The 26434-nt window shown below is 40.9% G+C and overlaps 1 protein-coding gene across 2 annotated transcripts in view; it reads right to left on the reverse strand.

The window, feature by feature from the left end:
* Positions 1–261: 261 nt before the first annotated feature.
* Positions 262–26434, reverse strand: part of LOC124709136 (protein ABHD18) — a 180656-nt gene continuing 154483 nt past the window's right edge. For both annotated transcript variants that reach the window (XM_047240803.1, XM_047240802.1), the window contains one exon: positions 262–472. In XM_047240803.1, coding sequence (XP_047096759.1) covers positions 421–472 — 52 coding nt within the window. In that variant the 3' untranslated portion in view covers positions 262–420. The remainder of the gene's footprint in view (positions 473–26434) is intronic.

Here is a 26434-nt window from a genome sequence, read left to right on the forward strand (position 1 = left end):
TACAAAATACTAAAACGGCATAAACACTTTGCAGTTTTACAAGACTGATGTAAAATCACTGATTGATAAATTGCCAGTCAGTCATTTTTGGACCCCAGATGTTCATGTGCTACAACAAGGAATTGTAGTAATGATATTAAATACTACAATTCAACAATGATATTCACTTTTAACATCAACATGATACTTCTTGTGCATTGTTTGTACATCACCACTTCTCTCTCTGCCTCTCTCTTTTTCTGTCATTTTCAAACCACAGTACAGAATTCTTTAATATTTATTTTGTCTAAATCTATTAAGTTTACTGATGAAAATAATTTACACCATTATTTACAATAAAAAATATAAATTAATACAATTTAAAAGCCACCTTCCACAACAACATTCAATTGTTTCACTATGACAGTTACCAGCTTCTGATCACAAATAGTACTTCTTTCTAAGACGTTCAAAAGATTCCGCAATTGCTGCTCTGAAAATAATAATAAATTTTATTTAGAAAAGAAGTAATATGTACATTTCTTACTAAATGAAATATAAAAAATATGTGTTGAATTATGATCAAAAGTAGATCACAGTGTAATGCCTCATCAATGATGAAGTTGTTGAGGACAACTGAGATTTCAGTTTTGTAAATACAGCGCATCCAGGCATTATGCATGGCTGAATGGCCCAGGTCCACAATGCAACATTTGTGATTTATGAGATTTTTTCTGACATGATTAATAACCATTGTATTTTTGAATGTTTACCCAGGTTAACAATTCCACTTCGTACATCAAAATGGAATTTTCAAGCTTGATGAGTTCATGAAAACATCAAGTCAATGTATCTTTTACTTTTAATAAAGGCAAAGCTGTTTATCAAATCCAGAATCTGAAATTTCAGTCACACAGCATGGGGATCTAACATTCTAGACATATCTTCTACGTAAATACTTGTCTCTCAGATATTTATTTTATTCAGTTATCATATCATAGTGATTTATATTCACTTTTACCACAGATATGGCACTGCTTATCAATTTACAGAAATTGAAGCCCTCGGTGCAAGAAAAGGATAACTCACATTTTCAGGAGGCACAAAAAACTAATTTAAAAAATCTAGATATTATACTTCATGCTACCATTTATACAAGGTGAGTAAGGGCCTAAAAGTTACTTTGCAGGCAAAAAAGCAAGAAGAAAATCTTTTTTTCCTTTATACAGCACTAAAAAATTGGTTTACGGAAAAAAATGCAGTTATCTCCTCCTTGCACCAAGGTCTTCAGTTCTTTGGCATACTTGAGGCAAAATTCAAATTGCATTGCTTTGATCTTTAGGTTCAGTATATCTATATTACCACAAAATGTAATCTGTAACAAACTACACAATTCACATTTAGAAGAAAAAATGATATCTTAAACAACAGTATAATTGTTGTTGTTGTTGTTGTCGTGGTCTTCAGTCCCGAGACTGTTTTGATGTAGCTCTCCATGCTACTCTATCCTGTGCAAGCTTCTTCATCTCCCAGTACCTACTGCAGCCTACATCCTTCTGAATATGCTTAGTGTATTCATCTCTTGGTCTCCCTCTACGATTTTTACCCTCCACGCTGCCCTCCAATACTAAATTGGTGATCCCTCGATGTCTCAGAACATGTCCTTCCAACCGATCCCTTCTTCTACTCAAGTTGTGCCACAAGCTCCTGTTCTCCCCAATTCTATTCAATACCTCCTCATTAGTTATGTGATCTACCCATCTAATCTTCAGCATTCTTCGGTAGCACCACATTTCGAAAGCTTCTATTCTCTTCTTGTCGAAACTATTTATCGTCCATGTTTCACTTCCATACATGGCTACACTCCATACAAATACTTTCAGAAACGACTTCCTGACATTTAAATCTATACTCAATGTTAACAAATTTTGCTTCTTCAGAAACGCTTTCCTTGCCATTGCCAGTCTACATTTTATATCCTCTCTACTTCAACCATCATCAGTTATTTTGCTCCCCAAATAGCAAAACTCCTTTACTACTTTAAGTGTTTCATTTCCTAATCTAATTCCCTCAGTATCACCCGACTTAATTCAACTACATTCCCTTATCCTCGTTTTGCTTTTGTTGATGTTCATCTTATACCCTCCTCTCAAGACACTGTCCATTCCGTTCAACTGCCCTTCCAAGTCCTTTGCTGTCTCTGACAGAATTACAATGTCACCGGCGAGCCTCAAATTTTTATTTCTTCTCCATGGATTTTAATACCTACTCCGAACTTTTGTTTCCTTTATCGCTTGTTCAATATACAGATTGAATAGCATCGGGGATAGTCTACAACCCTGTCTCACTCCCTTCCCAACCACTGCTTCCCTTTCATACCCCTCGACTGTTATAACTGCCATCTGGTTTCTGTACAAATTGTAAATAGCCTTTCGCTCCCTGTATTTTACCCCTACCACCTTCAGAATTTGAAATAGAGTATTCCAATCAACATTGTCAAAAGCTTTCTCTAAGTCTACAAATGCTAGAAATGTAGGTTTGCCTTTGCTTAATCTTTCTTCTAAGATAAGTTGTATGGTCAGTATTGCCTCACGTGTTCCAACATTTCTACGGAATCCAAACTGATCTTCCCCGAGGTCGGCTTTTATTATTTTTTCCATTCGTCTGTAAAGAATTCGCGTTAGTATTTTGCAGCTGTGACTTATTAAACTGATAGTTTGGTAATTTTCACATCTCTCAACACCTGCTTTCTTTGGGATTGGAATGATTATATTCTTCTTGAAGTCTGAGGGTATTTCCCCTGTCTCATACATCTTGCTCACCAGATGGTAGAGCTTTGTCAGGACTGGCTCTCCCAAGGCTGTCAGTAGTTCTAATGGAATGTTGTCTACTCCGGGTGCCTTGTTTCGGCTTAGGTCATTCAGTGCTCTGTCAAACTCTTCACGCAGTATCATATCTGCCATTTCATCTTCATCTACATCCTCTTCCATTTCCATAATATTGTCCTCAACTACATCGCCCTTGTATAGACACTCTATATACTCCTTCCATCTTTCTGCTTTCCCTTCTTTGCTTATAACTGGGTTTCCATCAAAGCTCTTGATATTCGTGCAAGTGGTTCTCCTTTCTCCAAAGGTTTCTTTAATCTTCCTGCGGGTAGTATCTATCTTACCCCTAGTGAGATAAGCCTCTACATCCTTATATTTGTCCTCTAGCCATCCCTGCTTAGCCATTTTGCACTTCCTGTTGGTATCATTTTTGAGACGTTTGTATTCCTTTTTGCCTGCTTCATTTACTGCATTTTTATATTTTCTCCTTTCATCAATTAAATTCAATATTTCTTCTGTTTCTACTAGCCCTTATTTTTTTACCTATTTGATCCTCTGCTGCCTTCACTATTTCATCCCTCAAAGCTACCCATTCTTCTTCTACTGTATTTCTTTCCCCCATTTCTGTCTATGCTCTCCCTGAAACTCTGTACAACCACTGGTTCTTTCAGTTTATCCAGGTCCCATCTCCTTAAATTCCCACCTTTTTGTAGTTTCTTCAGTTTTAATCTAGAGTTCATAACCAATAGATTGTGGTCAGAGTCCACATCTGCCCCTGGCAATGTCTTACAATTCAAAAACTGGTTCCTAAATCTCTGTCTTACCATTATATAATCTATCTGATACCTTTTAGTATCTCCAGGGTTCTTCCATGTATACAACCTTCTTTCATGATTCTTGAACCAAGTGTTAGCTATGATTAAGTTATGCTCTGTGCAAAATTCTACCACGCGGCTTCCTCTTTCATTTCTTAGCCCCAATCCATATTCACCTACTATGTTTCCTTATCTCCCTTTTCCTACTCTCAAATTCCTGTCACCCATGACTATTAAATTTTCATCTCCCTTCACTACCTGAATAATTTCTTTTATCTCGTCATACATTTCATCAATTTCTTCGTCATCTGCAGAGCTAGTTGGCATATAAACTTGTACTACTGTAGTAGGCGTGGGCTTCGTGTCTATCTTGGCCACAATAATGCGTTCACTATGCTGTTTGTAGTAGCTTACCTGTACTCCTATTTTTTTACTCATTATTAAACCTACTCCTGCATTACCCCGATCTGATTTTGTATTTATAACCCTGTATTCACCTGACCAAAAGTCTTGTTCCTCCTGCCACCAAACTTCGCTAATTCCCACTATACCTAACTTTAATCTATCCATTTCCCTTTTTTAAATTTTCTAACCTACCTGCCTGATTAAGGGATCTGACATTCCACGCTCCGATCCGTAGAATGCCAGTTTTCTTTCTCCTGATAACGACGTCCTCTTGAGTAGTCCCCGCCCGGAGATCCGAATGGGGGACTATTTTACCTCCGGAATATTATACCCAAGAGGACGCCATCATCATTTAATGATACAGTAGAGCTGCATGCCATCGGGAAAAATTACGGCTATAGTTTCCCCTTGCTTTCAGCCGTTCGCAGTACCAGAACAGCAAGGCCATTTTGGTTAGTGTTACAAGGCCAGATCAGTCAATCATCCAGAGTGTTGCCCCTGCAACTAAATGCTACAGTTGGTGTTAATTCAAAATTTAATATATTTATCAATGAAGTTACAAGCCTTTTTGAAGAAGCATTTCCTAAAAAATCAGTGAGAGAAAACCTGTGCAAATCTGGAAACAAGCCTTGGATTACTAAAGGCATCAAAATCTCTTGTAAAACAAGAAGAGAACTATATGCTGCAGCCAGGAGTTCAAATGATAACAGTAGGATTACACACTATAAAATCTACAGTAAAGTTCTGAATAAGACAATTCAGGCAGCAAAGAACATGTGCTTGAAGGCAGAAATTGACAACTCAAGCAATAAAGTAAAAACTATCTGGAAATTTGTAAAGAAGGAAACCGGGAAAAATGCAGTTTGTAGTGAAAATATCCAAATCAAAAGTGAGGGTAATCTTGTTAGCGATCCAAAAACAGTTGCAGACACATTCAACTACAATTTTTTAACAGTAACAGAAAAAATAGGTTTACAAGGGTCCATGAAGCAAGCCATCAATCTTTTGAAAGCTAGAGTACCTGGTTTAGTGCAACACATGAAGGTAAAAACAGTCACTGTTCAAGAAATTGAAAGAGTTATTAAATCCCTGAAAAGTAAAAACTCTGCTGGAATTGACAACATTTCTAACAAATTATTAAAATACTGCTCCAGCCATGTAAGTAAAGTCCTTTGCCACATTTTTGATGCATCACTTAAGCAAGGAATAGTTCCTGAGAGGCTTAAGTATGCAGTTGTAAAACCGCTGTATAAGAAGGGGGATAAGACGGATACTGCTAACTATAGGCCAATATCACTACTGACAAGCTTTTCGAAAGTTTTAGAGAAACTAATGCATGCCAGGATAGTTAAGCATCTCAGTGAACACAATAGCTTCAGCAAAAGTCAATTTGGGTTTCAGAAAGGTTTGTCAACAGAAGATGCAATATTTGCATTTACTGGCAAACTCTTGGAATCTATCAACAAAAAACTGAAAGTGATTGGCATATTTTGTGACCTAACAAAAGCATTTGACTGTGTAAATCACCAAATTCTTTTACAAAAAGCTGCACATCTCGGTATAAGTGGTGCAGCAGGGAAATGGCTCAACTCATATCTGTCAAACAGAAAACAAAAAGTTGTAGTAGATAGTCAAGTTGGTGTCCCTATATCTTCAGAATGGGGTACCATCTCATGTGGAGTGCCGCAGGGCTCAGTTCTGGGCCCCCTACTTTTTATTATATTTATAAATGATCTTCCTCTCTCTACGGAATATTGTAGATTCACCATTTTCGCGGATGACACTACACTACTTATTGATAATTCGGAAGATAAGCTTGAGGTAACGGCAAATAAGATTTTAAATGAAACGGTGAACTGGTTCAACATTAATGGTCTTATTTTAAATTACTGTAAAACAAACTACATTCAGTTCCACAAAACATCCAAAGATGAGGAAATATTTGTAAAGGTAGGTGAGCAGACAATGAACAGGGTAGATTCCTCAAAATACCTAGGCTTGCATATTGATAGCAAACTGAATTGGTCCAGCCACATCGTGGATCTGTGCAAAAGACTAAGTTCAGCAACATATGCATTGCGCATTGTTTCTTCTTATAGAAATATGGAAACCATGAAGTCAGCATATTATGGTTACTTTCATGCAATTATGGCATTTGGAATTATATTTTGGGGAAATCAGCCACTGGCTAAAAAAGTACTGTGTGTACAAAAAAGAGCCATAAGGATCATGTGTGGAGTCAATCCTAGAGCCACATGCAGGAATCTTTTTAAGAAGCTTGAAATACTTACATCCACTGCGCAATATATATTCTCATTGATGTGCTTCATAAGGAAAGAAAAATCCATCTTTAAGCTGAATAGTGCATATCACAGTCACAATACTAGAAGGAAACATGATATCCACTATGAACAGCCAAATCTAAGTATGGTGCAGAAAGGAGTCCATTTCAGTGGCTGTAAGATTTTTAATGCCCTCCCTTCAAGAATTAAGTGTTTGATAGATGATGATCTCCTGTTCAAAAAAACCTTAAGGCAGTTCCTATTGCAAGGATCATTTTATACATTAGAAGAGTTCCTGAACTACAGTGTTTAACATCTCTTGTATTGTGAAATGCCCAAATTTGTGTTTGTAATACCGAATATTTTTATTGTGAACATATATTTTGCAATATTTATTTCTTTGTAACACTTATTATTTTGTAATCTTTATCTCTCTCTAAAATGTATTTTTGTAGTGGGACCTAAGTTACTGTTCACTGTTTTTTGTTTTGTAATCTCTATCTATATCTAAAATGTATTTTTTTGTAGTGGGACCTAAGTTACTGTTTACTGTTTTTGTTTTGTTTTATGTATTACCATAAATTCTGGCCAAAAGCTTGTAAAATTGACACGTTCCATATCCTGTGATACTGTCACAACATGGATCACCGGAACAAGAGATAAATAAATAAATAAATAAAAATAAAAAACTGAAAAGGCTGCTGCCCCTCTTCAGGAACCACACGTTTGTCTGGCATCTCAACAGATACCCCTCCGTTGTGGTTGCACCTACAGTACGGCTACCTGTATCGTTGAGGCACGCAAGCCTCCCCACCAACGGCAAACTCCATGGTTCAGGGGGGACAGTATAATTAACAGACTAAATCATGCAAGTATTTACTATCAAAATGGACAAATATGTAAACTATGTTAGATTCATAAGAAACAGAAATCAGTGTGGAGAATGTCAGCTTGTCTTCAAGTGCAATGCTGTAAGACAACCAACATGGAAAAAGTGGCTGGTCAATTTATTATTAGATCAAAGGTGTATAAGAATAATCAAGGCTACAGGGGAAAACTTACACTACTAATGGACCGAAAATAGTCTTAATCCTTTTTTGGATGAGACCTGTTGTATCTAGATGGTCATCTGAGTTACTAAATTAATCACTGAAGAATGAAATCCAACTATCCTGAATGGAAATCATCACTTCACGAGCCATTTAATCCTCCACCTTCACACCCATTTACATCATCTTAGGGTTAGATCTGTGCTTTCAGAGCTTTGTTCCTCCTCCTGGACACTATGTGCCCATCCCACCATACAGAAGACTATTCATTTCCACCTCCCATGTAAAATAGCACATGACATTGTCAGTCTAGAAATAGGACATTGTCAGTCTACAAATAGGAGCTGAACTGCCAGCCAACCAGGTAACATCGCACAGACCCTTCCAAGATACTGGCATTGATTTTGCAGTTGGAAATACTGCAACTAAATGCTGTATTGTACAGCTCACCTATGCTGTTACTAGAGCCATTCACCTACAGCTAGTCCACTATACAACAGATTGATTTTTGTTGCCATTAAAGATATTTATTGGTAAATGTGGCATTCTACACACCACCCACAGTGACAATTCCCCAACATTTCACCCAGCCAACAAAGAGAGAATGCAGCTGTAAGACCCACCAGTTTCTAGCCTGGTGTGGAGGATGGTGGGAGATAATGAAAATATGTCTCCAAAAAGTACTTGGATGTTCCAGCATGGACAAGGAAGTGCTAGTGCTACAGACTGTGCTCATGAATGATGGAGCCACCTTCAAATTGGGACCAATCACCTAAAACAAAGACAAAGTGTTCTCCCCAGAACTTTTCCTTGTGGGGGGAGAGATGGAATGCCAACAAGGCCTGAGCCCCACCAGTTGTAATGGACTCAATGAGAGAATTCAGTCTCACTTAGAAAAGAGCAAAAGAGGACTTGAAGATTTGAAGCAAAAAGTATCTTTTGAAGAAAAAAAAAAGAAAAGAAGTGCAGGAGCTGAAAAAAGGCAGAGAGGAAGTCCCATGCATAGCTGTATTTCTGTAAGTACCTGTGTGATGTACATCCTGACTTAGATCAAACATTGAGTGCTGCTGTTTACAGTACATTATTAGTTGGTTTGCAAGTTTCCCTATGAATCTTTTGCACCATCAAGGCCCCATCTACTTCTTCCAACAAGAATTCCATCAGTTTCAGGATGATTCCTTCTAACAATCGTTCTCTCTTCCAATAAACTCTTCAGTGCTGACATATGTCTTCCAGGAACGTAAAAAGTATCTTTAAAATTAAGACTCAACCATAAGAATCTATGTCCTCCCCTAAGTGCACGCAAGGCTTCCATAACATTTCCTAATAATTTTAAGAGAATGGCTACGCTTCACGCCAAATAAGGAAGGCCATGGACAGCTATAATAACAAGAAGCAATGCACTGATGACACTATGATGACTATGAATCAGCTATGATTCTTCTATATGCTGGGAATGTGTCTTCTAAAATAGGCAGATAAAATCTACGTTATCTTCTGTCTACTAGTGAAGAGCTTGGCCCTGGCTGGGTCCATTACAGATAACTTACAACTGAAAAAAGTGGGCGTTTACAACATTCCTTGTAAGCTTGATGCTGCATATATAGGCCAGATGACATGAACTGCCTAGGAGCTTTGTACAGAACACGAAAGATAAAACCATCTTCGGCAACTGTGAAATCAGCAACAGCAGAACACTGTATTTCTGTGAGATACTCAATGGAATACAACAGAACAAAAATTTTAGCTCCAATTTCCAGTTTTCGGGATTCAGTAATCAAAGAATTGGTGGAAATACGTCTTGCCAATAATCTTATAAATCATGACAATGGCTTTCAACTGGAAAAAAATTGGAATCCTATAATTAAAATTATCCAGTCACAGTGGAATTGATGGGGTCATTCGATACTCAATGATTAGTTCATCTTTCAATTCCACCACCAAGGGAAGTATACATTGCATTGAAAAATTCCAACACATTTCGCATGCATGAGTTTTTGCATAAATACCATAAATGCACCTGCGTTCTTCAATAGTTGTCTACTCACCCGAAGATGGCTGGATGTCTCTGGCCCGAAATATCATGGCAGAATGTCGATGAGATTCAGCTGCACACCCGAAAATTATTAGAAGAAGAAATACACAAGGGAAATTTCAGAAGTTACTTCTATAACATGCTCACTGACAAGTCCGAGTCTGTATCGACAGAAGATTTGAACTGTTCTCAGAAAAGATTCCAGTGTTCAATGTCCCCGGAAAAACTTTACCAGTGGCAATCAAACTTCAGAAGGCATTCTCTCAATACTGTATTTTTCCTTTGGGACTGTCAGTTTCATAGAGTTTGTATAGTATTTATGTACTAAGACATCAGCCCCATATCCTGCGTCATCAAGAAATCCATGCTAGTGTTGCCTAAAGTCATTAAACTAGCCAAAGTATCTTGCAATTGACTGCTAATGCATTCTGTCTAATTTTTGGGGTGGGAAATTGTCCAATGAATTTATTTGATTAGCAAAGTGTATAGCATTGGAACACTGCATTTCTCGTTTATGTTTCAGTTTAGAGAGACAGTCGCTTATTTCAACAGCTTTGCTCATGTTTAGTTTGAATTGTAGTGTCACTGACAGGTGACAAATATCGATCAGTCTTAATGTTAAGCTTCCTCAGTAGAGCTCAGCTATGCACTTGTAATGTAATTTAACAATATTATTATTCTACCCTCTACTGAAAGACACTGGGGTCTGAAATTAAAGCAACAAATGGGAATTTTACAAGGTTGTGTTTATTTTGTCACAAAACAATGTAAACAGATGATAGTAAAGTAGAAACAATATAAAGAACACAGAACGTGAACAACTGCAACATGTGTAATGGTAGACAATTTTGTTTTTCCTAACTTAATGGATTTGCACATACATTCCAACAACTGGTTAGTGTGCTCAACAGGCAGCAATACAGGCCTGAGAACGATGCGGCATGCTGTGAGTGATGTCATCAGTCTCATATTGAGTCAATAAAGCCCATTCTTCCTGCATAGCTGCTCGAAAGTCTTGGAGAGTGGTTGATGGATGCTGATGTGGTGCAACCTGTCTCCCTAGCACATCTCAGACATGCTCTATGGGATTCAAACTGGGAAAGTGAGTACCCTCCATTTCCAAGAAAACATCAACCACTTGTGCTCTATGAGATTGAGTATTATTGTCCATCAATACAAATTATGGACGCACCCTATCTCGCAACGACTGCATGTGAGGTCCCAAGATTTCAATGCGATACCTGACAGCAGTTAAACCTTGCTGATTCACCCGTACAATTTCACGAAGAGGTGTTCAAATAGTCAACATAGTCCCTGCCCACACCATTAAGGATCCTTCTCGATATCGGTCTCTTTCCACAATGTTTGGATTCCGAAATTGTGTTCCACATTCCCTCCAGATGTGACTGCATAGAGAATCACTCTCCAGACCCAATAGGGACTCACCTGCGAAAAGAATGTTGGCCGATTGTTTGACGGCCATGCAGCATACTGATGACTCCACTCTAGACTTTCCCTTCTGTGAAGATGCATAAGAGGTACACATACAAAAGGACTCCAACAATAAAGGCTTCTCTGCTGAAGCCTTCTGTAACACCCTTTGTCTTGATACAACATGTCTAGGAGATGCTGCAAGATCATATGTCAGTTGCCATGCAGTACTAAGGTGCTAATGTTGTCCTATTAAGGCCAAATAATGGTCCTATCTTTTTGATATCACATGTGGTTGGCCCTGCCCTGGTCTTCGGGATACTGTTTTGGTCTCAATAAATTGTCATCACATCTGAGAAACAACAGAATGATTCACATTAAGCCTTTGGGTCACATCAGTTTGCGACTGTCCTGCTTCCTTTCTTCTTATGGCTCTCCATCACATAGACCCTGGTGGGTGGCTTCTTTGTGCCATACTGCACCATCTGTGACTATATACACAGTGATTGTGGATGTGGGACTACCTGGCAAACAATACCCTGTTTGATAGGCACCATGACGTTATCATTGACGTGGTTGTCCATTGACGGGAATGCTGTCTTCTGTGCAGAACATAATTGTACGGGCATCTGAACACGGGGAAATAGCGGTTTGTTGCTTTAATTTTAGACAGCAGTGTATTACTCCAACGTGCAATAATCTGATACACTTTAATGATCAATGCAGAAAAAATGGTTCAAATTACTCTAGGCACTACCGGACTTAACATCGGAGGTCATCAGTCAATGATCAATGCAAGTAAGCTCAGAGTTGCAATGCTTAAATGTCTTCACTGAGAGCATGTGCTATACGCTATACAATCAGGAATTCTGCCATTTAAGTCGCTCAAAATCAATGATAAGTCCTCCTGGATTATCATAAATGTGTCAGAGGTTCCAAAAGTTCCCATCCCTGACACTTTTCCACCAGAAAATGTATGGGAACAATTAGAATGTGATTTAATGTCAGTCAACATACAACTATATTTACACAGACCTTACATATCATGGAAACCCCACCCTCATTTACCTCCAGCATATGACCAGATGGACAGGCATGGTGAGGTATCTTCCATTGGCATGAAAAAGAATGGCTGAGTGTGGGACCTCATCTCTGCTTTCTTTCAGCCCTTGCCTTCTACAACAAGAGCCATGGAAGAACGTCTTCTTGCAGAAGGACAATGTCACTGACATGGATCCCCACTAATCTTACATTTGAGCATTTGAATGGGGGGAAACTTCACAAGACCATGAGATATTCTTTGCTTCAGCACTTCCAGGAATCTTCTGTCATGTTACTCAGTTACAATGGTCACTTGTGTCCTGTTGGCAATGTTGTGAGTCTGTCTCCCATGAGGAACATTGCTGGAGAGTGCGATTCACTTTCATTTTGGGAGATCGGCCTCAAGTTGACAGCGATTTCAGTATTCACGAGCACAGTCTCTAGCCCTTTCTTATCCTTGCTCGAATGTCTGAGCACTTTTTGGAGACATATTTCGGTTGAACCAACCATTCTCTCCCACCATCCTCAGCCAAGCTGGACACTAAGTTATAAAATACTACATTATGCCTTATTGTGTACAATATTGGTGGTTCTTATCAGCAGAGGTGACTGTCCACAGATGCATTATATCTCTATGTTGGCTTGTTGGAATGTGTGGGCACTGTTACTGTAGATGATGCGTGGATGCCACACCTGGCAATAAATATTTGTAATGCCAACAAAAATCAATCTGTTGTTGTGTTATGAATTACCTCTATGTGAATGGTGCTAGACACAACATGGGTGAACAGTACAATATAGCATTTAGTTATGGTGCTTCGTAGTCTGTAAATACTTTAGGATTAAAGGAGCTGGCCAGTGTGGCTCTAGGCGCTTCAGTCTGGAACTGCGTGACCGCTACGGTCACAGGTTTGAATCCTGCCTCGGGCATGGATGTGTGTGATGTCCTTAGGTTAGTTAGGTTTAAGTAGTTCTAAGTTCTAGGGGACTGATGACCACAGATGTTAAGTATCATAGTGCTCAGAGCCATTTGAACCATTTTTGATTAAAGGAGACTACTCACCAAAAAGAAGAAGCATCGAGCTGTTGATAGGCATACGCACAAAAGACGAAACTTGCTAGTTTTCTGAGTTATCCTTTGACAAGCTGGAGCTTTGATTATTTCTTGTCCTGCCCTGAAATGAGGCCATCCTACCTGAGATCCTTCACACCCCTCCTAAAGTGGTGTTCCACCACCCACTCAACCTATATAAAATCTTAGTCCATCCCTATGCCCCTCCCACTCCCAATCCCTTTTTGCCACAGGGATCATATCTCTGTCGCAGACAAAGGAGCATGACCAGCCCAGTCCAGCCCCCCCAGCACTTCCTACTCCAGGTACATCACAGGCTTATCTTACCCTATCACAGGCCGGGCCACATGAGTAAGCAGCCATGTCATATACCAACTCTGTGGAAACACTTCAAAGGCTTTTATATTGGTATGAGTACCAACCAGCCATCTACGAGGATGAATGGCCAGTGCCACACTGTTGTCAAGAACAAAGTGTACCACCCAGTGGCACAACATGCAGCTAAGCTCAACAGCTCAATTTCAATGGCTGTTTCATAACTTGAGTCACCTGGGGATCCTTCCCTCCACCATCAGCTTTTCTGAACTATGCAGAGGAAATTATCCTTACAACACATCCTCTGCTCCCATACTCGTCCTGGCCTCAATTTCATGTAATCTACTGTCTCAGCACCCTCTTTACAACACATCTTCTGCTCCCACAAATCGTCCTGGCCTCAATTTCAGGTAACCCACTGTCATAGCACCCTCTACCCAACAGTTTCCCCTTCCTCTGCCCTGCCACCTCCTCTCAATTCACATCCCCATGTGGCCTTCAGTGTGTTGCTTCTCACTGGCTACCACAATTGTGCCAGCCCATATACTTAGTTATGTGTGTGAATGTGTGTACTCTTACCAGAAAAAGAGCAAGAACTCGAAACCTAGTATTAAGTGTTTCCTATTACACTTTTCCATGCCCCACGCCTAATTCTCTATAGATAACTTGTTGTCTTTCCCTTATTCGATGCACTTCCTATTTTGGCTTACATTGATCTTGTAACATCAATGCCATCATTTTGGGAGGGTCTGTGCAGTTGTTGCCCAGTTGGCTGGCAGTGGTGTTTCTATCCCTTGACCAGCAATTCTGCATGCTATTTTACATGGGAGTGAGTGATGAGCAACCTTGTTTATGGCACAATGGGTGTCTAGTATCCAGAAGAAGGAACAAAGCTCAGAAAGCATGATTCTAACCCCAAGATGACGTAAACAGATGTGAGTATGCAGTATTAAAGGCCTCACAAAGTGATTGTTCTTATCTAGGATAAGTGAATTTAATTCTTCAATGGTTAATTTGGCGTAATGCTTATCACTTAGATGCAGCAGCTCCTCTTCAAAACAGGATTAAGACTTTATTTTTGGTGCATTGGGTAATGACATTTTTTTCTCTAAAGCCCTGATTTCGTTTTTCTTTGTACAGATAGTTGCAAGACCTCAGCTGTTCAGTACAGAACATTGAACCAAAACGCCTTTCAGCTGTCTAAATTTCCATATTGTTATTTTATTGAGCAACCAGTTTTGGTGATATATTATTCCACCTTCAGGCCCCCTGACCAACGTGCAGGAAGATTCCCACCTCTAGACCAGCCAAAATAAGGGTCATTGACTGGCATCTGAAGATTTTTGACACACTAATTGATTTGATCATCACATGCCTAGTACCAAGAATGAGGAATGAAACTCAGAAAGCATGATTCTAACTCCAAGATGATGTAAACAGATGTGAGTATGTAGTATTAAAAGCCTCATTCAGTGAGGGTTTCCATCTAGGCAAAGTGGATGTGATTCTTTAATGGTTAATTTGGCAGGCAGTTGATGATTGAAGTGATTGCTGGGGCAAAGATCTACAGATACCAGTCATTGAGTGCTAGCCCCTATTTTGACTGGACCAGTGGTGGGAATCTTCCTACATGTCAGTTAGGAGGCCTTGTTGTTGTGTTGTTGTGGTCTTCAGTCCTGAGACTGGTTTGATGCAGCTCTCCATGCTACTCTATCCTGTGCAAGCTTCTTCATCTCCCAGTACCTCTGCAACCTACCCGCCCGGAGATCCGAATGGGAGGCCTTATTATGGTGTAATATATTGCTGAAACTTATTGCTCAACAAAATAACAATCTGGAAACTTAGATGGTTGAAAGGTATTTTGATTGGACATTCTGTCTTCACTCAATAATGCTGAGCTGCTGCCATTTCTGCTGTTGTAAATTCACCATGAAAATTCACCTGGTCAATATCTTTCCTTTTCAACTGGAGAATGTGGGCAGTGACTTGCAACCATTTCCAGTAGGAACTAAATCTTCCAGTATTTATTGGTGTCTGGGGTGTCCCAGTAGAGAAAAATTGTGAATCTAGACATGATTTTTTAGTTTCTGGTAAAGAAACAGGTGTGATATACTTGTCATATTCATTTGGCCAATGACAGAGCTGTTGTAAGAGCCAAAGCAGTCCAAGCCACCATATGTCCATTGTATGTAATTGTGAGACATTTTTCTTCTTGACAGATAATCTGCAGGACTGTCTCTACCTGGATCTGCAGGACTGTCTCTACCTGGGCATTATCTCCACTGGGATGGGTAAGTTTGCTTGTAAATTTCTGTGAGCTTTTTGCATGCAAAAATTTTCTAAGTATTGGAACTACCCCTTAAGTATTGGAACTACCCCTTACCCAAGCAAATGTCTCTATGGAGTTGGTCCAAAGTGTCGCCCTACTTATGTCTATGTTGGTAGCCCTGCAGCAGCAATGTGGAAGTCTCACCCTCATTAATGCTGTCAGCTGTTGCAAGGGTGTTGGTATGCTTTTGCTACAAATCCAGTGAACGTGAGACTCACTATTTACAGTCCACCTGACAGACAAGATTGCACCATATGCTTGCTCGGAAGCATCACAAAACGCATGGGTGGAAATGCTACCCTCTTCAAAGGTTTGATTCACCATGATACATAAATGTATGATGGGCTTGGAAGATAAGACACCCAAATGTGCTACTGAGTGGCAAGATGCTGAGGCAGAAGTTCATCCCACCCTAGTCCAAGTAGCAAAGGATCTTACGGGGAGTTGGAACGCCCTATCCCAACAATGTTTTAGTGAATTGGCTTCCCTGTATTTCAGGAACCACTGTAGCCACTGACATGCAACTTTTACAGGACATTACGCTTTATGTTCTGAGTCTACTGAACTATAATAATTGCATTTCAGCCACTGCTTTCGGAAACACAATTTTTTAATTACATGGTTAAAATTCTGTGTACTTTTTTGTATGTTATCCTAAATAATTTTAATTATACATAACATTATGTTCTTCTATTAATTCAGTAGACTCACGATATGTATGTTAATTACTCCCTGAAAATTTGAATACTCTACTTGAAGTGGTTTCTGAGATTTAGGGAAAAATGCAACAGAAAATGTAAATTTTCAGAAGCAGCTTCTAATGTTTCGAAAGACTGTAACTCACTTAATACATGGTTAATTTTTTATTTTTAGTCACTCAGAAGCATCCTGCACCATACTGTATACCATCCTTTTGATCTTTTTTCAAGTTTTTTCTTCTTTCTGGTCTCCTTAGTGGCCAACTGTGCTGCATACTCTGCTTTATCAATGCGAACCTTGTCCATCCGTTCAAGTTTTCTGATGCAGTTTGCTCCAGGGTTAATTCCTATATGCAGTAGCACTTTCACCCTACCAATGTTGCCATCATTAAAAGCAATACCAGCATCACTGACCCATCACTTTAGTGTCTTCATTACAACAAAAACATTTTTGGTAAGTGAGTCCATATAAGATTATTGAACGACTCATTGTGATTTTGAGTCTGACCATGCAGACACGTCTTCAGTAATTCAGGATTTGCCAGGTCTCTGCAAATAGGTTTTATGATATCCATGACTACTGCTGGGATGGAATGTTTATGGCTGTATGAACTGTTTGAGTTCTAGCCATTGCAGTAATTGCACCATGAATCAGGTCCAGGAGGGCAAAGGTGGTGTACTGGTTTTCCATCAGTTGACAGTCTGTGAAAGACAGTAGCCCATACTGCCTTTTTCATTTTCAACAAATCCTGCGTATTATTTGTAATGGCTATCCCATAATACTGCTGTAGTTCATCAATCATTTTGTCTGTCAGCCTGCCTCTTATGGTTTTATCATCAGAAAGTTTCTTGTCTCTCAAACTTTGTTTCAACTTCCTCAACCTGGTGCCCATCCTCTTCTGGACATGACCAACACATTCCAATTTTGTGATAATCTTCTCACCTTAAGGCTGAGCGGCTACTACACTGTCATATGCATTTGAGTCTCTGTCACCTACAGAACTTATTGTAACACACTCCCCTTTTGTTCACAGATTGACTAAAAATTTCAATAGCTGTAGAGGCCTCCGTACCATCACTTGTCCTTTCATAATTTCTGTCCTAGATATGCCCTTCTTCATTCTCTGATTTTCACTTATAACAATGTTTGGTTAAAATCTGGAAGTCTAGTACCTTTCCAGTATCCACACTGGTCACCGTAGCAACAGACTTCTCAGAACTTCAGCCACGCTTCTGCGAAGTGCCATCAAAAGCTGCTGGTACATCAGTTATACCATCATTTGTTTCAACAGCTTCATTTGCAGCACCCTTCATTGTCTCCCATGCAGCAGATTTCACAGCAGCTCCAATAAATCCTGCATACTTGTCGATTTTACAAGGCGGGCGTAGCATATTCATCACAGCACACATTGTTTCTGCTGCAGTGTGTCCTTTGCCAATAGCTCTCAATCCATAAAACCACCCAACATTTACTTCAAAATAATTATCTTTACACTTATCAGAATTCCTAAATGAATGAGTATATTTACAACTGGCACAATTAATGATAAGTTTCCTGGCTAGACCATTTGATTCCTCACATCTTCATGTAAACTAACTGGCCCTCCACATATTTTACAACACACACATTCACCTAACACCCCTTTTAGGATGTGTAAATCTATCAGTATAACCTAACCTACCATTTACATCACTTTCGTTTTGAGAAACACTTTCGTTTTGAGAAAACTGTGTTTCACAAAGTTCTATTTTAATCTCTGAAGCACAAATGGGTGTTTCTCTAGATACTGATGAATTTTTCTGTACTTCATTGTCTGTAACTTCACACACCACATGTTGAACACAATGTTTCCCTTTATTCGAAAAACTACTACCATGAAACCCATGTTTCTTAAAAACACTTCGTTTTGGTGCAAGTTGCCGCCACTCATACCTCACCTGTCATTCAACAACATCTTTGCCTCTGCACTTCCGCCTCGACTGACATCTCTGCCCAAACTCTTTGCCTTTTAATATGTCTGCTTGTGTCTGTATACGTGTGGATGGATATGTGTGTGTGTGTGTGTGCGTGTGTGTGTGTGTGTGTGTGTGTGTGTGTGTGTGTGTGCGTGCGCGAGTGTATACCCATCCTTTTTTCCCCCTAAGGTAAGTCTTTCTGCTCCCGGGACTGGAATGACTCCTTACCCTCTCCTTTAAAACCCACATCCTTTCGTCTTTCCCTCTCCTTCCCTCTTTCCTGACGAAGCAACCGTTGGTTGCGAAAGCTAGAATTTTGTGTGTATATTTGTGTTTGTTTGTGTGTCTATCAACGTGCCAGTGCTTTCGTTTGGTAAGTCACATCATCTTTGTTTTTAGATATATTTTTCCCACGTGGAATGTTTCCCTCTATTATATTCATATCATTAATTTGAACCCAACAATTACGTTTGTTATTGTCACTGTTGCATTTCGAAATCTTTTCTGTCGTCTTATTTTCTCTTTCCGTTTTTGCCAGTAGTTTCACTTTGTATTCACCTTCTCCTTTTTACCGTAATCTACTATACAATTTTATCCTGCCTATATATACTCAATAATGCATCACCCACTTCCAAACCATAACCAAAAAAAAATTTTTTTTTCCGCTTTCAACACTACCGCTACTATAAAATTCACCGTTTCTGGTTCACAAACAGGTCCTTTCACCTACTTAACAACCATTTCGGCTAGTCCTGATAACTTTCACTTTATTTCCATTTCCGTTTTTCCCACATCACTGATAATTTTTAGCCGCTTCCCACAGGTTTTAACGTCATTATTTCTGCACCAGACAATTGTTAGCCTCATTTTCATAATCTGCCACCACAAAACCACTCCTTTTAATACATTTACATGCAGTTTTTTCGAAATTTTCCCTAATTTCTCCATCCTTTAACGTGTTTTGGTGGAAACACAACCACCTAACCTTTGTGCATATCGTTGTCTACCAACCCAAGTTCACCACAGGATCAACATAGCCCAGCTTTAACCAACACTTTTTCGCCTTTTTTCACAGCAGATCTCCAGTTACTTTCCAGTCCACCTTTATCCCTCCCCATATATTTTTATTTTGATTTTCATTTCGGCCTCATGTTACACTTTCCACCTTCTAATACCATGTCACCCTCACAACACCCCAAAAACGACCCCATTAAGTTTTATTTACATTCCCTCCGCAAACATGCCTTCACCCTAGCCAGATTACGCTCGCATATTTTATTTTCTCAGGCTTGTCTGACATTTGGCATTACACCCAAAGGCCTCACACTTAAAGTTCCCATCTCTGGCTGCAACCCTTCTTTCCATCAGTCCCTATACCAGTTCCAAACTGAACAATCCATTGCCCTCACCCACCTAATCCTTCTCCTACACATCAACTCAGCCAATGAACACACCCGTCAACTCCTATCCTTAATAAAAGTCCTCAATCTTTCCTCTCCCACATCCACACCGGCTGTTCAGAGCATCCTCCTACAGGCCAACCACAAATTAGAACAGCATGCCACCCTTCACCTCAAACAACTATCCAATCTCCTGGTTTCCCACCTCCGGAAAGGCAACTCACTCACCCTACACAACCTTCCCCGCAAACCTCAACCTCCTCTCATTGCACACAAACCCAGTCTCTCCCATCTACTCAATCTCCCACTTCCAGCTCCACTCCCTCCAAACCCTCAAAATTCCAATCAACACGATCTGGAACCACAACACCCTAATTCAGTAGTTAACCTTTCCTCCAAACCTCTCTCCCAATCCAAAACCTCTGTCCTATCCAAAGGCCTCACCTTCAGCCCCACTCCCAGATTCAACCAAACAGCCCTCGTCAAAGATTTACTGTCCTACACTCGTACTCTCTGCCGGAAATATCACTTTGCCACAAAGAAAAATGATCCTACTCCTACTCCTAATGATCCAACTCCCCAAGACACTATCCAAATTGAACCCTGCCTGGAACAGTTCCATCCTCCGTCACAGCGGGACCCACCTCCTCTTCCTCAAAATCACCCTCTCCAAACCTTCCAGGAATTTCTCACTTCCAGCCTTGCCTCCCAATCCTTCTTAAAAAACCTTAATCCTACTCCCAACATCACCACTACTGAAGCCCAGGCTATCCGTGATCTGAAGGCTGACCGATCCATCGTCATTCTTCCAGCGGACAAGGGTTCCACGACCGTGGTACTTGATCGTCAGGAGTATGTGGTTGAGGGACTGCGTCAGCTTTCAGACAACACCACATACAAAGTTTGCCAAGACAATCCCATTCCTGATGTCCAGGCGGAGCTTCAAGGAATCCTCAGAACCTTAAACCCCCTACAAAACCTTTCACCTGACTCCATCAACCTACTGACCCCACCGACACCCCGCACCCCTACCTCCTACCTTCTTCCTAAAATTCACAAACCCAATCATCCCGGCCGCCCCATTGTAGCTGGTTACCAAGCCCCCACAGAACGTATCTCTGCCTACGTAGATCAACACCTTCAACCCATTACATGCAGTCTCCCATCCTTCATCAAAGACACCAACCACTTTCTCGAACGCCTGGAATCCTTACCCAATCTGTTACCCCCGGAAACCATCCTTGTAACCATTGATGCCACTTCCCTATACACAAATATCCCTCACGTCCAGGGCCTCACTGCGATGGATCACTTCCTTTCACGCCGATCACCTGCCACCCTACCTAAAACCTCTTTCCTCATTACCTTAGCCAGCTTCATCCTGACCCACAACTTCTTCACTTTCGAAGGCCAGACATACCAACAATTAAAGGGAACAGCCATGGGCACCAGGATGGCCCCATCGTACGCCAACCTATTCATGGGTCGCTTAGAGGAAGCCTTCTTGGTTACCCAGGCCTGCCAACCCAAAGTTTGGTACAGATTTATTGATGGCATCTTCATGATCTGGACTCACAGTGAAGAAGAATTCCAGAATTTCCTCTCCAACCTCAACTCCTTTGGTTCCATCAGATTCACCTGGTCCTACTCCAAATCCCATGCCACTTTCCTTGACGTTGACCTCCACCTGTCCAATGGCCAGCTTCACACATCCGTGCACATCAAACCCACCAACAAGCAACAGTCCCTCCATTATGACAGCTGCCACCCATTCCACATCAAACGGTCCCTTCCCTACAGCCTAGGTCTTCGTGGCAAACGAATCTGCTCCAGTCCGGAATCCCTGAACCATTACACCAACAACCTGAAAACAGCTTTCGCATCCCGCAACTACCCTCCCGACCTGGTACAGAAACAAATAACCAGAGCCACTTCCTCATCTCCTCAAACCCAGAACCTCCCACAGAAGAACCCCAAAAGTGCCCCACTTGTGACAGGATACTTTCCGGGACTGGATCAGACTCTGAATGTGGCTCTCCAGCAGGCATACGACTTCCTCAAATCCTGCCCTGAAATGAGATCCATCCTTCATGAAATCCTCCCCACTCCACCAAGAGTGTCTTTCCGCCGTCCACCTAACCTTCGTAACCTCTTAGTTCATCCCTATGAAATCCCCAGACCTTCTTCCCTACCCTTTGGCTCCTACCCTTGTAACTGCCCCCGGTGTAAAACCTGTCCCATGGACCCTCCCACCACCACCTACTCCAGTCCTGTAACCCGGAAGGTGTACATGATCAAAGGCAGAGCCACGTGTGAAAGCACCAACGTGATTTACCAACTGACCTGCCTTCACTGTGACGCATTCTATGTGGGAATGACCAGCAACAAACTGTCCATTCGCATGAATGGACACAGGCACACAGTGTTCGTTGGTAATGAGGATCACCCTGTGGCTAAACATGCCTTGGTGCACGGCCAGCACATCTTGGCACAGTGTTACACCGTCTGGGTTATCTGGATACTTCCCACTAACACCAACCTATCCGAACTCCGGAGATGGGAACTTGCTCTTCAATATATCCTCTCTTCCCGTTATCCACCAGGCCTCAATCTCCGCTAATTTCAAGTTGCCGCCACTCATACCTCACCTGTCATTCAACAACATCTTTGCCTCTGCACTTCCGCCTCGACTGACATCTCTGCCCAAAATCTTTGCCTTTTAATATGTCTGCTTGTGTCTGTATATGTGTGGATAGATATGTGTGTGTGTGCGAGTGTATACCCGTCCTTTTTTCCCCCTAGGGTAAGTCTTTCCGCTCCCGGGATTGGAATGACCCCTCACCCTTTCCATTAAAACCCATTTCCTTTCATCTTTCCCTCTCCTTCCCTCTTTCCTGATGAGGCAACAGTTTGTTGTGAAAGCTTGAATTTTGTGTGTATGTTTGTGTTTGTTTGTGTGTCTGTTGACCTGCCAGCACTTTCATTTGGTAAGTCACATCATCTTTGTTTTTATACAGGGTGTTTCAAAAATGACCGGTATATTTGAAACGGCAGTAAAAACTAAACGAGCAGCGACAGAAATACACCGTTTGTTGCAATATGCTTGGGACAACAGTACATTTTCAGGCAGACAAACTTTCGAAATTACAGTAGTTACAATTTTCAACAACAGATGGCGCTGCGGTCTGGGAAACTCTATAGTACGATATTTTCCACATATCCACCATGCGTAGCAATAATATGGCGTAGTCTCTGAATGAAATTACCCAAAACCTTTGACAACGTGTCTGGCGTAATGGCTTCACACGCAGATGAGATGTACTGCTTCAGCTGTTCAATTGTTTCTGGATTCTGGCAGTACACCTGGTCTTTCAAGTGTCCCCACAGAAAGAAGTCACAGGGGTTCATGTCTGGCGAATAGGGAGGCCAATCCACGCCGCCTCCTGTATGTTTCGGATAGCCCAAAGCAATCACACGATCATCGAAATATTCATTCAGGAAATTAAAGACGTCGGCCGTGCGATGGGGCCGGGCACCATCTTGCATAAACCATGAGGTGTTCGCAGTGTCGTCTAAGGCAGTTTGTACTGCCACAAATTCACGAAGAATGTCCAGATAGCGTGATGCAGTAATCGTTTCGGATCTGAAAAATGGGCCAATGATTCCTTTGGAAGAAATGGCGGCCCAGACCAGTACTTTTTGAGGATGCAGGGACGATGGGACTGCAACATGGGGCTTTTCGGTTCCCCATATGCGCCAGTTCTGTTTATTGACGAAGCCGTCCAGTTAAAAATAAGCTTCGTCAGTAAACCAAATGCTGCCCACATGCATATCGCCGTCATCAATCCTGTGCACTATATCGTTAGCGAATGTCTCTCGTGCAGCAATGGTAGCGGCGCTGAGGGGTTACCGCGGATGAATTTTGTATGGATAGAGGTGTAAACTCTGGCGCATAAGACGATACGTGGACGTTGGCGTCATTTGGACCGCAGCTGCAACACGGCGAACGGAAACCCGAGGCCGCTGTTGGATCACCTGCTGCACTAGCTGCGCGTTGCCCTCTGTGGTTGCCGTACGCGGTCGCCCTACCTTTTCAGCACGTTCATTCGTCACGTTCCCAGTCTGTTGAAATTTTTCAAACAGATCCTTTATTGTATCGCTTTTCGGTCCTTTGGTTACATTAAACCTCCGTTGAAAACTTCGTCTTGTTGGAACAACACTGTGTTCTAGGCGGTGGAATTCCAACACCAGAAAAATCCTCTGTTCTAAGGAATAAACCATGTTGTCTACAGCACACTTGCATGTTGTGAACAGCACACGCTTACAGCAGAAAGACGATGTACAGAATGGCGCACCCACAGACTGCGTTGTCTTCTATATCTTTCACATCACTTGCAGCGCCATCTGTTGTTGAAAATTGTAACTACTGTAATTTCGAAAGTTTGTCCGCCTGAAAATGTACTGTTGTCCCAAGCATATTGCAACAAACGGTGTATTTCTATCGCTGCTCGTTTAGTTTTTATTGCCGTTTCAAATATACCGGTCATTTTTGAAACACCGTGTATATATATATATATAATAGAAAGAAACATTCCACATGGGAAAAATGTACTAAAAACAGAGATTCCATGACTTACCAAATGGGAAAGTGCTGGTAGATAGGCACAATAAAAAAATATAATATGTCTGCTTGTGTCTGTATATGTGTGGATGGATATGTGTGTGTGTGTGTGCGAGTGTATACCTGTCCTTTTTTCCCCCTAAGGTAAGTCTTTCCACTCCCGGGATTGGAATGACTCCTTACCCTCTCTCTTAAAACCCACATCCTTTCATCTTTCCCTCTCCTTCCCTCTTTCCTGACGAAGCAACCGGGGTTGCGAAAGCTCGAAATTTTGTGTGTGTGTTTGTGTGTTTATAATAGAGGGAAACATTCCACGTGGGAAAAATATATCTAAAACCAAAGATGATGAGACTTACCAAACAAAAGCGCTGGCAGGTCAATAGACACACAAACAAACACAAACATACACACAAAATTCAAGCTTTCGCAACTTGTGTCTGTGTATGTGCTGATGGATATATATGTGTGTGTGTGTGTGTGTGTGTGTGTGTGTGTGTGTGTGTGCGCGAGTGTATACCTGTCCTTTTTTCACCCTAAGGTAAGTCTTTCCGCTCCCAGGATTGGAAGGACTTCTTACCCTCTCCCTTAAAACCCACATCCTTTCGTCTTTCCCTCTCCTTATATATATATAATCCCAAGGGTTCATAAAAACTAGCAATTGCCTGTAACAAGCTTCTCTTCGTGGTTACTATCTATGATATTTTATAAATGGTTTCATGCTGATCCACACAAAACGTAAACGGTTTTCTTTTGATCCATACAAAACGTGTCATCTACTTTATTCCACTGAGCTCTTAACATGTGCAAAGTTTTTGTGATCTCCCTCGGCCTTCCAATTTCCATATTCCAATTAGATGCTGAGAGTTCATTGCCCATTTCAATGTAGACAGCTGAATTTGACTCATGAGTGAGATCAGTTCGTAGTAAAGGGTTGTCACTCCATTTACTACTGCAGTGCCCACTGTAAAGTCATACATGTGTTATAGTCTAATAAGGGAATTGTGGAAAACAGCACATGGTACGTGACTGCCAGTTCCCTCAGTGCTGCTCAAAGTCAGAACAAACTACATTTAAGCCCAAAGGCAAGTCTTTTGAATCAGTAAGTAGTTGTTCTTCGCATTCTGATAGCTTTATATGATCTATGATCATGTCATCATCAGAAAAACCTCGTCAAGTCTCTGTCACCTGAATGGAGATGTAACTGCCAAAAGGCCTGGGTAATATTGGCACCAATAGCAAAATATTGCATTTGAAAAGACACAAGTACTGCAGTTACGTTAGGAAGAATTTTTGGGCCCTATTTCAAAGACATCATTAAGTGAGGGAGAGCCCTTTTAGTACAAGGATGTACTGAATATGACTTGCTTCCATGTCTCTTTTTATCACTATTTGACGAAGATTTTTCTTTTTTTTGGAGGGGGGAGGGGTGTGTGAGTCAGTTTGACATATTTTTGGATGCAATTTGACATTCATATCTCCAAGGTGCCTCTGCAAAATAACAAAGTGTTTATCAGCACTACAAGATATTATTTGGAAAAACAACTGCAGAATTTTTTGGGAGATGGACAACTCTTCACTGATCCTTGATAGGATGGTAAGTGCAAAGTTCCTCATGAAGTGCTGAATCCTTCACATTCCCTGACTGATCCTGATCATCAGATATTACTATTAACTGTAAATCCAGAATTCATTGTCAAATCATTGATTGAATCACACGGTGATCAGGGTAAAAACAGCATTATTTACTTGAAACCCTTGGGAGGTTTCTGCTTTGGATTCAGCTGAATTTTGAAGGCAGTAAAGCCAGCGAGGTGCATGTTTCGAAGCAGTGTCTTTAACAATGTTCCAGTAGTTATCTCCAATTAATAGCTTGGTGGGGAGATCATTGCATCATTTTGTGGAGTTAGGCAGTTGTAAATTACTAATGTGTTGCCTTTTGAACCCTTAATGTAATGGCATATGTCTTGAAAAGGAATGAAAACTCTTGAATGTGGTGATTGTAACATGGGCATTGTTCCATGTACTCCTCAATGTAGGAGAACCAACTGATGTGAGTGCAACATAGTGAATGAAGACTCAAAGGCATTGCTTGCCAGTGGGTGACTCAAAACAACTTCAAGTTTTAAACTGCTGATGAAGCTGGATTGGCTGTCACCATCTAAAACAGAGTGTGTAAGT

This window comes from Schistocerca piceifrons, chromosome 7 (genome assembly GCF_021461385.2).
Source record: "Schistocerca piceifrons isolate TAMUIC-IGC-003096 chromosome 7, iqSchPice1.1, whole genome shotgun sequence".
Lineage (NCBI taxonomy): Eukaryota > Metazoa > Arthropoda > Insecta > Orthoptera > Acrididae > Schistocerca > Schistocerca piceifrons.